Source organism: Pterocles gutturalis, unplaced genomic scaffold (assembly GCF_000699245.1).
Source record: "Pterocles gutturalis isolate BGI_N339 unplaced genomic scaffold, ASM69924v1 scaffold10516, whole genome shotgun sequence".
NCBI classification, from domain to species: domain Eukaryota; kingdom Metazoa; phylum Chordata; class Aves; order Pterocliformes; family Pteroclidae; genus Pterocles; species Pterocles gutturalis.
This window is the reverse complement of record NW_010097861.1, coordinates 1-15978: the sequence shown is the minus strand read 5'-3', so window position 1 is coordinate 15978 and position 15978 is coordinate 1. Positions and strand designations below refer to the sequence as shown.

General features: G+C 39.7%; 1 protein-coding gene across 1 annotated transcript in view; it reads right to left on the bottom strand.

The window, feature by feature from the left end:
- TARS (threonyl-tRNA synthetase) overlaps positions 1 to 15828 on the bottom strand; it is a 17363-nt gene extending 1535 nt beyond the window's left edge. Inside the window, exons 1-17 of the mRNA XM_010086821.1 lie at positions 15751 to 15828; positions 14658 to 14848; positions 13499 to 13622; positions 12261 to 12382; positions 11925 to 12042; positions 10995 to 11059; positions 10835 to 10913; positions 10111 to 10257; positions 9139 to 9237; positions 8234 to 8400; positions 7526 to 7688; positions 7304 to 7441; positions 6582 to 6659; positions 1977 to 2077; positions 1752 to 1856; positions 1012 to 1089; positions 161 to 270 (exon numbers count right to left, since the gene is read on the bottom strand). Coding sequence (XP_010085123.1) covers positions 161 to 270; positions 1012 to 1089; positions 1752 to 1856; positions 1977 to 2077; positions 6582 to 6659; positions 7304 to 7441; positions 7526 to 7688; positions 8234 to 8400; positions 9139 to 9237; positions 10111 to 10257; positions 10835 to 10913; positions 10995 to 11059; positions 11925 to 12042; positions 12261 to 12382; positions 13499 to 13622; positions 14658 to 14848; positions 15751 to 15786 — 1921 coding nt within the window. The 5' untranslated portion in view covers positions 15787 to 15828. The remainder of the gene's footprint in view (positions 1 to 160; positions 271 to 1011; positions 1090 to 1751; positions 1857 to 1976; positions 2078 to 6581; positions 6660 to 7303; positions 7442 to 7525; positions 7689 to 8233; positions 8401 to 9138; positions 9238 to 10110; positions 10258 to 10834; positions 10914 to 10994; positions 11060 to 11924; positions 12043 to 12260; positions 12383 to 13498; positions 13623 to 14657; positions 14849 to 15750) is intronic.
- Between the last annotated feature and the right edge of the window lie 150 nt (positions 15829 to 15978).

The following is a 15978-nucleotide window of genomic DNA, read 5'->3' as shown; positions in this document are numbered from 1 at the left end:
CCCTGTCATGCAGGCAGCAGAGGCTCTCTGCTCTTAGGTGCTCCCTAAAACACTGTCTGCCACTCTGCCTTGCTCACAGAAGAAAGACCAAATCCTATAACCTATGCAAGAAAGTCAGCCAGCATAAGGTAACAAATACATTATACATGCTATACATTACCCAGAATAAAGTTGTACTGTGCGAGCTGAGCATTTCTGATCTTCTTGTTCAGCGTGCACCCAGGATCTACATCAACATCTGCCATTAATCCAGCATCATGGAAGTGCTGCCTGACCTAGGAGAAAACATATTTAAACTGTCACTATAGGATATTCACATCAATGAACTGTTTATGACTTCTAGACTTAGGCAAGTCAAGCTTATCTTACCCCTAAAACAAAGGCACTGTCATTGTCTCACATGTTGGAGATGAGTCCAGTTCAAGAAATGAAAACAGGCCAGCTATTGTGCAAATACATACACACTGAATAACAAAGCAGTGAAGTGAATATCTAACGTTTTGGGCTGAAGAGTGATTTGAGTTTGACATTGTGAAAGGCAGCAGGATTGTTGGGCTTTCCGATTAGATGATTTTTTTTTTAGTTTTTCAGACTGTTTCACTTATCCATAATGTGCTTGAAAGAAATAGAGGAGAAGGTTTGCTGGATGCTAAATATGCAAAGACTCATCTTCATCTTTCTTACTGCTTTTGTAAGATGCAGATGGCCAAGGGAAACTAGAACCTGAAGAGTAAGACAGCTTTTGAGCTAGAGAGAAAAAACAAAGTTTTCCAAAAATATAAGCCTCAGCTTATAGCATTTGTTGTTTAAAAGATAGTCAAGATCTATTTCAGATCCTCTTTAAGGTATATCTACAACTACATCAGCTATTTGTCATTGTAATATAAAGATTACGCAATGTAATATCCAAAGACTTACGACATTTATCTGGGATAAATACTATAAATCATTAATAACCAAGTATCTCAACTAAATACAATACACTGAAAAAGCCCCTCCAAAACCATATACATCACCTTTTGAGCGTACTCATCGCATGTTGGTCCCACTGGTACCACCATTACCTGCTGTGGAGACAGCCAGAGTGGCCTTCAATAAACAAATAAAACAAGTTTATATAGCTTTCAGTTTAGCTTTTCAGAAAAATCATCTTAACAAATAAGACTAAAATCTACACAAGAGATTCATAAAGCCAGCTGCTTAGATTGGGTTCAGAGGCAATCAGTCCTATACTCGTTACAGTTTATCTCCCAAAAAGAACGGTCTAAAAGAATCTTTTTGACCTGAAGATTCAAATTGTCTTTTACAACAGACAAGAAATCGTAGTGGAATTGTTGAGCTTATTAGTAAATAATTGTGGGTAAACATTTACTTTTGAGTTGTTATAATCAGAGGGGTCATCCCCAGCAGGTAATATACTGCAGCAGGTAAAGGAGATGACCTATATGAATGACTCATTGCAAGACAGCCCAGCTACAAAAGCAAAGTTGAAAGATACACACCTTGGCCAGACAAGCTGTATGCTGCAGCTGCATAAGTGGTATCAAGTTGAGGCTACCATATCTAGAATTGTTTAATATCTAAGGAAGGTGGTTCAGAAGGAGTTGCCCCGTGACACAACTATGGCATGTCTCTGTCGCAAGCAAGTAGAACAAACCTTCTTCACTCTTGCACAGTTGTGGCTAATTTCTCTTCCACGTAAAGTGTTTGATCAAACCGGAATTAAAAAAAAATCTACTTTTCAACTTTACCATTTGCCTCCATAGTTTTCAGTTAGAATGGCAATCATTCTCTCCACAGATCCCAAGATAGCTCGGTGAATGATAACTGGTCTGGTTTTGTCATTACCATCGTGGCTGTGAAAAAAGTTGGGGTTTTTTTTAAATGTAAGGGTTTTTCTTGATGTAATTTTATGCCTTTAAGTGACAGGAAAGTTAGATTATTTTGTAATTCAAGCCACCAGCCTCTGTGCTTACCTGACAAAGGTGAGGTTAAATCTGACTGGCAGCTGGAAGTCGAGCTGGATCGTAGCACATTGGTGGTAGCGGCCAATGGCATCTTTAATCTGAATGTCAATCTTAGAAACAAAAACACACAAACTTTTACTGCAATTTAAGATACAAGCATGCCCCTCTGAAAGCAAACTCATTGTTTTAAGATTGAAGGTTTCACTCAGTGCAAAGGAACTATATGTGGTTTTAGACAACATACTTCAGCCTACACGAGGACTTCAATGATTTGTAGATTCTGATACAAAAAAATGTTAGAGCTACGAACAGGGTGAGCAAGTAGACTGCATTACTTCAGGGGAGAACTACATTTAATACTTCAGACTATTTTTTGTGAGTTTCAATCTAGGACTCTCATGGGCTTTTTCACTGAGTGAGTTCAGCAGCACATGAGCAAGATCAGAACTGAATATGTCTTGCCAAAAATGGGATTTCTTCAACCTCAAACTGGCAAACTTACACTCCTTTGTTATGAAGTACTTGAATACTTTACAGTTTATGTTACAAATTCAGGGCATGAACATAGGATGGGATGAGAATCCTACTGTTAAATAGTCCACTTACCAGTAGAGATCATATTAATCAATGGCACTTGTTCTGACTCTATCTACAGTCAAGCCTATTCTTTCTATTGCGTCTTTAATCCTGAGTACACTTATGATACAAGTTAGACAGATAGATGGATAGAAAGCAGTAAATTTACACTGTCCTAACATGTATTCATCACATTGCTCTCTTGTGCATCATTTTACCAGTATGGCTGCATGCTGGGGCTCTGTGCCTTATTTTAATCTACGTATCAAACAGATCAGTGTTCTATTAACTGAAGTTCTAAATGTCTTTCAATTTTGTATTCAGAAGCCAGAGTTCATCATAGTTCAGCTACTCACCAAAGAGCTTCTATCAAATTAAATTATTGTCCACATTCTTTAATTTCAAATCATCAAATTACAGAGTAGAAATAAAAAACCAAGTAGTTTAAAGGTACCCTAGATGCAGAGCTTAACTTAAAAATGTAACTTCAACTAGTTTCCATTAAAACCAGTGCAAAATGCTACACGTTTGCTCACCTTACTTTGGCAAGAGTGTATTAGGTGCAAGTACAAGGTGAATTAAGGTTAACAAAGGTTCCTGTAGATATTTGCCTTCTTTCAAATCAACTGAGGAAATGACTAGATTTTGTTTGCATTTCACATCATGAATGATTAGCTGCTAGAACACATTTCACCTACAACCCATAAAATGAAATTGATTCAATTAGCATACAAAGAGAGAAATCAGAAGTAGTTTACTTACAAGTTCATCTGGAATTTTACTAGATGACTGAATATAGACATAAATGTAGTACTTTTTTTTGAAAGATTTACAAGTAATTTTTTAAGGCTCTCTGTCCTTATGCTCAAAGATATCAGGTGAGGACGGTGCACAGCAAACTCCCTACCCTCAGGAGAGCAGAATTTGGCCTCCTGATAGAGTCCCATGGGATAAAGCCCTGGAGGGAAGAGAGGCCCAAGAGAGCCAGCTGGTATTCGAGGATCACCTCCTCCAGGCTCAGGAGTGATGCATCCCAACAAAGAGGAAGGCAGGCAAAAATGCCAGGAGGCCTGCATGGATGAACAAGGAACTTCTGGGCAAAACTCAAACACAAAAAGGAAGCCTATAGAGCGTGGAAGCAAGGATGGGTAACCTGGGAGAAGTAGAGAGAAATTGACCAGGCAGACAGGGATCAGGTTAGGAAAGCTAAAGCCCTGATAGAATTAAATCTGGCCAGGGACATCAAGGGCAACAAGAAAAGCTTCTACAGGTACATTGGTGATAAAAGGAAGAGTAGGGAAAATGTGGGCCCCCTCTGGAAGGAAACTGGAGACCTGGTTACCCAGGACATTGAGAGGGCTGAGGTACTCAACAACTTCTTTACCTGAGTCTTCACGGGCAAGTGCTCAAGCCACACCACCTAAGTTGCAAAAGGCAAAGGCAGGAACTGGGAGACTGAAGAACAGCCCACTGTACGAGCAGATCAGGTTGCAGACAATCTAAGGAACCTGAAGGTGCACAAGTCAAGGGGACCTGATGAGACGCATCTGCGAGTCCTGAGGGAACTGGCAGATAAGGTTGCTAAACCACCATCCATCATATCTGAGAAGTTGCGGCAGTCTGGTGAAATTCCCCCTGACTGGAAAAGGGGAAACATAACCCCTATTTTTAAAAAGGGAAATAAGGAAGAACTGGGGAACTACGGGCCGGTCAGTCTCTCCTCTGTGCCTGGCAAGATCATGGAGCAGATCCTCCCGGAAACTATGCTAAGGCAAATGGAAAATAAGGAGATGATTTGTGATAGCCAGCATGGCTTCACTAAGGGCAAATCATACCTGACAAACTTGGTGGCCTTCTATGATGGGGTCACAGCATTGGTGGATAAGGGAACAGCAACTGACATAATCTACCTGGACTTGTGCAAAGCATTTGACACTGTCCTGAGTGACATCCTTGTGTCTAAATTGGAGAAACATAGATTTGATGGAAGGACCACTCGGTGAAAAAGGAATTGGCTGGGTGGTTGCACTCAAGAGTTGCCGTCAATACCTCAATGTCCAAGTGGAGACCGGTGATGAGTGGCGTTCCGCAGGCGTTGGTGTTGGGACCCCTGTTGTTTAACAACGTCATGGGAGACATGGACAGTGGGACTGAGTGCAAACTCAGGAAGTTTGCTGATGACAAGCCATGTGGTACTGTTGACATGTTGGAGGGAAGGGATGCCATCCAGAAGGATCTTGACAGGCTTGAGTGGTGGGCCTGTGCAAACCTCATGAAGGCCAAGTGCAAGGTCCTGCACCTGGGTCGTGGCAACCCCTGGCATCAAGAGAAGCATGACCAGTAGGTCGAGGGAGTTGACTCTCCCCCTCTGCTCTACTCCTGTGAGACCCCACCTGGAGTACTGCATCCAGCTCTGGGGCCCCCAACATAAGACATGGACCTGTTGGAGTACATCTAGAGGAGGCCCAGAAAAATGATCAGAGGGCTGGAGCACCTCCCATGCAAGGACAGGCTGAGACAGCTGGGGTTGTTCAGCCTGGAGAAGAGAAGGCTCCAGGAAGACCTTATAGCGGCCTTCCAATACTTACAGGAAAGATGGGGAGGGACTCTTTTATCAGCAAGTGTAGTGATAGGATGATGGGTAACAGTTTTAACCTGAAAGAGGGCAGATTTAGGTGAGATATTGAGAATAAATGTTTTACTGTGAGGGTGGTGAGGTACTGGAACAGGTTGCCCAGGGAAGCTGTGGATGCCCCATCCCTGGAGGTGTTCAAGGCCAGGCTGGGTGAGGCTTTGGGCAACCTGGTCTAGTGGGAGGTGTCCCTGCCCATGGCAGGCGGGTTGAAACTAGACAATCTTTAAGGTCACCTTCAACCCATTCTATGATTCTGTTAAATTTCTAGAAAGCTCTACTTAATATGTGCAAACTGATGAGACAGCTTTAAAAAAGAAAACAAACAACAAAACCACAAAAACAGTGTAAGGGGTTTTTTAAAAAAACAAAACCCACAAGCAACTTAATGTGCCTGTAAAAGCAACATTTTTCAAATATTTGTTTAACCAATAAATTTATTTTTGTTTTTCTCATAATTTAGGATTCACCTATCACCCACTGGATTACTTCTAATCCAGCAAGTGCTATGGTAATACAGATCCTACAGTGCCACCTTCTGTTCATGTCTCCCACTAAACCAATCAGCTCAATTTAAGAAGCAAATAGTTTATATGTGTAAACTCGGTTTAATGAATGAAATGAGTGTTAAAGCTATGTGAAGACCAGGATCAGAGAGTATTATTCCTTTCTCGAGTATGTCAGAGTTTATGTATCTGGAAAACCACTAAATTTCAGCTGTACAGTGTCTTAAAATGGTATTAAGATAACTATAAAAAAATCCCCTCTTCCTAATCCCAGTTTTTAACAATCTCAGTTTGTATCAGGTCGTCAGTTTAACAATCAGTTTTGTTCTGTATCAGCCAAACTTGAACATCACCAGTGCTTTAGAAACACATATTGACACTGAAAAATTTAGTTATGACATTACACTGGAAGGGAAAGTGCTGAACAGTAAGTGAAAAATAGCACTTGTCTTTACCAAGAAGATCATGAATAAAACCAAGAGCATCACAATACTATTTTCTCCCCCTTGCTGATAATAAAATATGAAAAACACTCTTCATGTATTAACAGCCTTTAGCATCCATCTGGATTTGTTTAATTAACTTAGAGCAGAATGTTAACTAGATGGAGACTTTGTCTTGGTCAGGTATCTGTTTGAAGTCATCTGGCAAACATTCTGCACGAACAGATGCTCAACACTTGTCTTTATGGGGAAAGCAGCATTCAGCACATTTTGTAAACACATGAAGACTTCAGGGGTTTTTCTGCTCACCCACTATACTGCAAAGAACAGTATTTGCATGCTACCCCTACTGCCAATATTACAGTAGTATCAACGGAAAGCAAGGAGCTGTATAACTTTTGCCTCGTCCAAACAGAATTAAAAGCCAAACCCAGATAGGGGTTAGCAACATACTAACCTTAGGTCCATAGAAAGCTCCATCACCAGGGTTTAACTCCCACTTCTCGCCAAAGTCATTGAGGCTGTTTTCGAGTTGCTAGAAAAAAAGGGCACATACACTCTGTTTCTCAATCACTTCCTGTCTTTCATGTTACAGCATCTGGTCAGCCTGCTGCTACAGATAAGTGACAGTGCCAGTTCTCAGTACTCCTCAGTTACTGCTGCAACTAATTTATTTTCTGAAAAAGGAAAGTTTTGGAAGAGCCCCAGCTAAAAAAAAAAAGAAAAAAAAAAAAGCCCAAATTTAAACAAACTAAAATAATACATTCATTTTGGATGAGGCCGAACAAGCACCGTCCGCTAAGATGCAAGAAACTTTTGTACTAGATTCAAACTTTGTAGGTTATATTGAGAAGGAATCCACCCTGATACACCTGGCTTTTGGAAGATGCCTCTAAGTCTTATTACAGGGACTGCTAGAATTGGTTCTCTTCCTTTTTTATTAACAAAAAAAATACAAGGAGAGAGAAAGGAGAGAGAGGTAATTGGATTCTGACATGGAGACTGCTTCTGTATGAAGATTAGGCTATTTACAGCAGCCAGACTGAACCGAAGACAGTTATTAAAGTTATATTGCTCATATCCAGCTGTCGCTGTACCTCCCAGAATGTAATATGTTCTTACAGGATTTCCAGCTGCAGCCTTTCTTTCACATAAAAAGTTAATAAAACTACTGTTTACCTTTTCAGCTTGATTCCACACTTCAATGTCTCCCAGGTACTTTTCAGGACGAGTGGAGAGATTCAGTTTAAAGGAAAAGCCAAAGACATCATACACAGTACGCAGGAACTGCAGACAACTCTTTATCTCCTCTTCAATCTTTATGAGATTAGAAATAAAGTCTCAAATATGGAAAAATCAATACAATTTTAATACCCAATTTCGTTTAACAGCAGCCCATACCTGCTCCATAGCACAAAATATGTGAGCATCATCCTGCTGGAACCGACGTACTCGAGTGAGTCCTGTAAGAGCTCCTGATAGTTCATTGCGATGCAGAACACCAAAATCGGCCAACCGCAATGGCAGCTCACGCCATGATCTTGGACGATGATCAAACATAAGGCTGAAGGAAAAGTTTATCACTTGAAACACATCCAGAATCAAAATTCTGCAAAAGACAGTCAATGAGAGGCAGCCAGTACCTATGCAGATGCCCATAATGCGAATGATGTAATCCGAATACAACCGTCATTCACATTTAAGCTTTGTCAGGAAAACAAATGCAGATATCCTTTTATAGCTGGTAGGCTTCCCCCATCTCACAGTGAGAAGATAAAACAGCTCCTAAAACTAAGCAGTAAAACCTGAATACCTAAATTGCCACAAAAGGGACAATGCCCCAGTATCTATTTTAGATATCCAGATTTTGTAGTACCAAGGTAAGCTTCAGGTCTAAACCAGTCTCTGTAATAATGGAAAAAAATTACATTTCTCAGTGTCTCAAAGAGAGCACATAGACAACATGACTCATAATTACATCCCTCCTGACAGCATGTCGCATCTGGATACCTGAAGACAGCCATCTTCACAATTAAGCAGGCAAAAGAAAAGGGGGGGTTTTGCTGAATCAGCATCATCTTCAGTAAACTGGATTTGCTGTGTATTTACCAGTGTCCTGGACAGTTCATAGGCTTCAGAGCAAAGATTTCTTTCTCCACTTCAAAGGAAAACATGTTGTCACTGTAATGCTGCCAGTGCCCTGAAGTCATCCATAGTTTGCTGTTGAAAACATTTGGAGTGACAACCTCCTGGAATCCACGTTTTCGATACTCACTCTAAAAAGACAGATGTAGTACATAAAATAACTAATAAAGCAATCAGAAGTAACAGTAATCAGCCTTCATTCTGCAACCATAAAAATACACAAATGCTGCCCTATGGAAGTCCATGACTTGAAGGGAAGAGAGGAGAGAGGAGAATTCAAGTTGGACAGGCCAGGATACATCCCTTCTGCCAGCACCACCCTGCCCCCAAACAATTACTCTGTAGTAAGGAAGAAGAACAAGTTTCCTCACTGCAAGCAAAGCAGCAGCCTCTAATTATTCAATGACACTTGATAGTATATTGCAGCCCAAATATACAATAAGACAGACTTTACATATTACAACAGGAAGATCAGGATTTTTTTTCCCTTCACATAATTTCATAACAAGTATTTCTACAATGCCAAATTTAATAAGTTTATTAAAACAAATCAATATGCATCAGTGGAACTGCTGTCGTGTGAGCTTAGCTGTACTGTCAGATGTCAAAGAATTTATATTATAAAGCATCATTATCACTGCTTTAACTGCAGATATAAAGTATTGATAAAAAACATAACTTAGCAGAGATTGTGACAAGACCAATTCAAAGAAACCAGTTTTCTTTAGTTCTGTGGCTTACAGAACTAAGACAATTAATAGCCTTTCATTTCAAGTTAGTTTATACTGTTATACATAGCATGTTGTTATGTATTTTTCTAAAATTAAGCATTTTCTTCTATAAGAAGATTTCCAAAAGACATTACCTACCCGGATGAATTCAATTAATGTGTTATAAATGTAAGCTCCTTTTGGCAAGAAAAAGCAGCTACCAGGGCTGAGCTCATGGAAGAAAAACAGTTCTTGGTCCTGCAGAAAAATATTTGAAAAACTTAGTATTTGTACACCAGCTCACTTAACATTCACAAATTAATTATTACTGACTGGGCATCACTAATCTAAGTTTAAACACCCCCCCCCCCAAACCAATACCAATAGATCAAATGCATTTGCACTAGCATTTATATATCCATCAGCACTTTTAAAGGAAGGAGATAACTTCACATTTAGGTGTAACTTCTAACTAGGTCCCATAGCTCCTTTTGTACATTGACAAATAATGTTTAGTTCTGCTTCTGCAGCTCTCTAATCATTTGCACATGAACTGAATGTGTGAACTGTAGTTTGCTGACGTGACAAACTGTGCACGTGCTTGAGGACTGCATATAGTCAATTATTCTGTGTATTTTCCTGATGTCCTAGCAGTGGACCTTGTAACGGTGTTCAAGACTATCAATTACCTGCCAGCAGTTTCTGTCTGAAAAACAAACCCAAAACCAACCAAACAAAAAACATAGAAATGTATTATGGATTCTGAAATCGCACAGAAGAGGAGAACTGTGAGTGAACAGGCTGGAGCAAACTGCGTAGGAATGAGCATTGCCTGCAGACTGAAGTGTTCATGTTTTGCAGACCAAAGTGTTTGTGTTCTGTTCTGATTGATCTGTGGAATAAGAATGTCATTGTGTTTAAAACCATGAAAAGTCTGAAGAGAAGTTATTTGCTTTAGGACTTCTGATGCTCTTCAAGAGAGAAGTACCTGATTTTGCAACTCAACTGAAAATACAATTGTGTCACATCCTGGTTGTGGCAACAAATACACACCATCTTCAAGATGCTTATAGTTAAGGGGTTAGATCCACAGAGTGTTTGTGAAATAGATTACCAGAAAAACTGTCTCACCCTCCCAATTTTTCTGTGATCTCTGCTTTTAGCCTCCTCCTGGAATTTCTCCCATTCCTTCAGCATTTTTGCATCTGGGAATGAAATTCCGTAGATCCGCTGGAGGGATTCCATATCAGCCTTACCTTCCCAATAGGTAGAAGAATTCTGCATACAAAAAATAAATGAAACAATTAAGAAAAGGAAGAGTCTCCGTGTTTTACTATGCCTACCTGCTATGGAAAGCAATTATTAATAAATCGCTATACTTAACGCAGAACTACAAAGGCATAAGGAGAGTTTTTATCTTAAATTCAGAGCACTGATTAGAAAAATCCATAAAGAATAGGTGAACAGAATATGTAAATCTGTTTCAAGGCTTCTCTTGTCTTTTTTTAAGCTTATTTGCTCTCTATGTAGCTGCCCTATTCCAACTGTCTATTCACACTCAGTTATAACCATCAGCTGAGCAAAAACTATGAACTCTAATTGACAGAGTTCAATCAAGCCTTTAACCACACTCATGCTCCTATCTGTGGAAGTGCAGGTCCTGGCCACCTAGGTGGGCTTCACACCATGTCAAATTCATTCTAGCACACAACCCATTCCCAATTTGTTACATCAAGTTTTTTCGCCAGGTTACCCATTTTGCTATATGTTCTTGGATAAGCCACCATCATGTTGCCCAAAGACAGAAACACATTTTCAGTGAGAACATTTGTCTAAGTGCAGTTTCAGCACTTACCTTATGAATTTTTATGGTCTTTATCTTGCCAGTATGTCTGACATGAGGCCCTCTGCATAAATCTATCAAGGGACCACACCTAAGAACAGGAAAACATTCATTTGGTGTATTTCATCCTAGAAAGCTGCATTCAGTAATACTACAATGTGTGCATAATTACCTGTATACTGTTGTAGTTGGAGTATTGACCTTCTCATTCAGGATGCGACACTTGAATTTATTATACTGAAAAGAGAAGCAACACACATATTTGTTAACTCCTTGTTAAGCAAGCAAATGGCCCAGCAGTTTAAATTATTTGCAAACCTGATGCTATGCTGCATCAAAAGACGATTACAGAAGACAGACAGACAAATACTCAAGCAGAAGAGCAAGCTGCCCAAAGAGTAGGTTGTGCAGTGTCCATCCTTACAGGTTTTGAAGGCCCAGGTGGACAAGCCCTGAGAAACCTGGTCTGACTTCAGTGTTGACCCCATGCCCTGTGCATGAGGTTGGACTGGAGACCCGCGGAGGTACCATCCAACCTGAATGACACTACGATGCTCCTGATGTCCTAACAGTAAAAACTGAGTAACATCTATCTGAGGAATGCCAGAAAATTATCTGCAGCTAGGTACTAAAGAGAAAGGATCAGCTTTTAGTGTTGTTTGGACACTCTCAGAAGTCCTCATTCTGAAAAATGCTTTATGAAGCTTTCTGAATGCATTAGCACATGCAGTTATAGTAACATCACAGCATTCTACTAACAGCCAACACAATATAGGCACATAACTGCACACCATATATTGCAAATTTACATCTGTGGGAAATAAATGAAGAATGTAGCTTCAAAGATTTTGCCAAGGTCACCCAGAGGAAGAATGAGAATTTTTAGAGTTGCAGAAAATCTAATGCACATTCCTGAAAACCTAAGAATTAAACCTTCACTCATATTTTTGTTAAATATCATAAATGAGCTTATAAGAACATATTGCCTTACAAATTTAATTTGATAGACCTTCCTCTACCACTAACAGAGCATGTGGCTAAAGTTACAAACACTTAAAGAATACCTGCACAATGCCAGAAACAGCCTTCTAAAACAGCCTACCTTGAACACTTCAAGTAGTGTTTCCTTCTTTACTTCCAGTCTTTCAAAGGCTTGTTTTTCCTTCATTATCTTTTTGCATAATGTTTCCAAAGCAGAAAAGTCATTACTTGATACTCCCCTAAAATAAACACAAACAAAAAAGCGAATCATTCTTGCTTTCACTTGCAATTTCTGATCCAGTTGCAATGCTCTTGCTTGTGAATGGGACACACTGCCAAGAAAAAAGCAGTCTACAGCAGTGCAGATTACTTTGTTCCAGTAACAACCAGATAACAGAAATTTTGGTGTGACTCCCATCCCCTTGTTCCTAAAAAAAAAAAAAAATACAAAACCTACCCTTCCTCAAGGAACATGTCATAATAAAATCCATTTTCTATTGGTGGGCCATAGCACAAACAGCCACCATAGATTCGCTCCATAGCTTCACCCATTATGTGAGCACTTGAGTGCCAGTATACCTAATGGAAGTAAAAAAAACAAGGGGATCAGACTGAATACGCACAATGCATTTCTGAATATTTTATTTAAAACCTTTTCTGAAATGCTTGCTTTTAAGGATACTTGATGCAGATGCCACATGCGACCTGTCCAGCAACACTCTCATCCTAAGCACCAATATTTCCAAAAGGCAACACTGGAAAATTGTTTACAGCTTGGGAGCAAATAATTTCTTATTTTCAACTATTGTTGAAATTATTCAATTATTGTCAAGAAGTCAGGAAACTAATTCTGAAACTTCTTTTTTGTATGAACTTCAATCAATCAGCTCTGCAGAAAGACCAAAAGGTTCACTTTCAACATAAGACTGTGGTCCCAATCCAAAGATTTTACGCGTGGGAAATCCTGCACTGAAAGTAGAACAGTTCACAGTCAAAAATTACACTTCATCTTGTAGTACACCTGAAGTTTTGACAAATTTAAACCAAATATATACAACTTCAGTCTGCTTTTATTTCCACAGACTAGAAAACATAAATCTCACAGGAGCCATCATTCAGGCAATAGGAAAATGCTAAGCTTGACTCCAAGACCTCTGTGATGAGTTTGACTGATAGCTTCTTGCACTAACTGATTTCTTCTGAAGACAGTATTTACAAATTGACTGGATACGCACATTTATCTGAATGAGCAGCCAAAATAAAGTATGTACTTCTGCATGTACAAAGTAAAGGAGCAGCCTCCTCAATACCTTTATGACTACACATAAACAGTACTTTTGTACTCAGTATGGTTTTCAAAGTCAGTGCTGAAGAGGTCAGTTCAAAAGACCTATTTTACATTAACACGAAGACTGCAAATATAAAATTGTAATGACAATAGACAACATAAACCACAGTAACTGCTTGCAGACTGTAGTTAACTACAGTAACTGCTAGGCCACAAATACATAGCAAAATGCATATTGTTGCAGTAATGCTTCTCCCTTGTAAAGAACTATTAGAAAATGCAGATGTACCTACACAGCAAACCTGTTCCTGTCTCATCTTTTATATACAGTAAAGATGTAAGTAGCTACTCAAGGCTGAGTTTAATGCAAATCCAAGAGCAAACAAATTTTGGTAGAAGATACTCACTGCTTGAGCCTCTTCATCTTCAAACTTAAGCAGCTCCAGGGTACAATCCTCCTCCAAAGGACGGTCTAGATCCCAAACCATCTTGTTCACTTTAGCAATAACGGTGTTGTCAGCTAAGCCCTGACTACAGAATAAATACACAGTACATAATCTTTTGAAATCAGCAAGTAGAAGTTCCCCAAATTTGCCCTCCATGTTGAATAAGATTTTCAGGAGTGCTCAGAGTGTGAACAATGTCATAAATAAATTCCAAGTAAAAGAGCAGTTTAGCCAGTCTCGAACATTCATGAAAATCCTACTCACATCTCAGAGATGAGGGTAGAAAACTGTGCTGTATACTTGACATTCATACATTCATTAACATATTTGACATAGAGGCAGCCACCTCAAAGTACTAACCTGACTTCAAAATCCTTTTGCCATAAAAGACAGAGCTTCTCTTTCAAAAATTACCAAATATAATTTCTGATGTATTAACTTTACAGTTTTGTATCCACTAGGCAAAAAACACTTTCCTTGATCCCAAGTCAGAAAAGCAAAGAAGGTTCCAATGACAAGCCACCTAAGCATGAAAAAAATGGCATTTCATCTCTAGGAATCACCTAATTTTTGTAATTTCAACTGTCAGGGTGCTCAGTGTGCATTATTCAAATCTACTCCACAGCAAGTTTGAGTAACCCAGAGATGCACAATGGTCTTTTTGATGGGTATCCCCCATGCAAGTAAAAATGTGGTTAAGTGAAAGATACTCATACTGTTAGCTCTCTCTGAAATCAACTGAAACCTCATCCAGCAGTCATCTTCTCCAGGTCAGTGCAAACTTGTTTGTATGTGCTAATGTTCAGTCTCATAAGAGTAAATTTATTAGCAAATTAGTTCATAATGTGAGGAAAAATATGCAAGTAATAGGGGTCTAAAAGATCTCAATTATATTCTTATTTAATTTTAGAAACTGCATCATCATAGGACAAAAATATTATACTCCAAAAGTAAAACCCTGTTGGTTACTTCCAGTTTATTATACACAAGATGCCTTGAGAACAGCTGAGATATAAATGACTAGGAAAGAAATTACACATTACCCATACCCTCACAGCTACAAGCTGCAGACATAGAGCTGTCTAGAAATGATTGAGTGTAACATAGAACAGAATCATACCTAATTCCACAAGCAATTTGATAAGGAGTAGTCTTCCAAGATTCAGCATCAACCTGCTTGCCATTGGGTAATGTCACTTTAATGGGTTTACTGTTATTTGCAGCTCTTTCTGCAAGAAGTGCATCATGTTCAGCTTTAAGTTTACTGTACATCTCTAACCGCTCATTGATAAATGCAGGCCAGGGATTCAGCTATATTTAGTAAATAAAGAGAAAAGAAAAAAAACACAATAGATTATTAGAGTTCTCTAATATCACATTACGTCAAGAATGCAAACAGAATGGATCTTCACAAGCAGCTGTGTGACCGTGTCTATATACGTGCCATATCTAACAACTAATCATTACTATTACAGATTAATTATATAGTAATAAAGCTTCAGTTTACTGAAAAGTATTGCTTTGAAATGTACCACTGTACACCTGTTAATAAACTCCATGTAAGTTAATGAGCTACTACACAGTTTATTAAACACTTGTTTAATAAGCTACACAAGGACAAAAATAAATTTGAAAAGACTGCAGAAGTTCAACATAAAAATAATTTTTTCTAATTAGATCAAAAAACTGAGGGAACACTTCTACTCAGAGCCACCTGGGCAGGAACTGCCTCCAGCCTACACATCACATCACATGACAACTATCAACTGGGCCATAACCAAGGCTATACAGCTATGGAGCTGGCTCAGGATGAGTGCTGGCTAGCAGCCGGCCCTCTCTGGGCAGTTAAGAGGGATCGGTGTTTACCCACCATGAAGACAGAAAAGACGGAGCACCTTGCACTGGCTTTTCTCATCCCAGAGATGTGCTGCCTACCTCCTGGTGCACAGAGAGGAACAGTGGAAGGCACGACCAAGCAGCAACTATGGAAATCTGAGCTGCTCTCCCACTGCACCAATACAACTAGGTGTAAAAAGCAACAAAGTAATTCTGTGGCAAAGTTTAGGCAATAAGACTGAGTGGGAACAAGAGTAACTGTAACGCCAGCTAAAATACTTCGGAGGGATGAACTGCAGCAATGCCAGCAGCACACGAGAAAGCAACCAGGAGGCCACGTCTTTCAACCCCCCCTCGGTGGCCCAAGGGCAGCTCACCTCCGTCCGCCCTCCATCGCCAGCCCCTTCCTTCATTTTCTTCTTTCCGCAGTCTGCCTTTTTTTCTTCCCCAGCGTTTACCTGAGGAAGGCGAGCACCGTTTTCTCATTCTCCAGCAGTCGCTCACACCCACAGCGCTTTAACTCCCCTCAGCCCCGCACACCAGGGAAGAGACCCGACCTCTTCGCCCCGGGAAACCGCAGCCCATCTCCCTGTGGTTTTACCTGC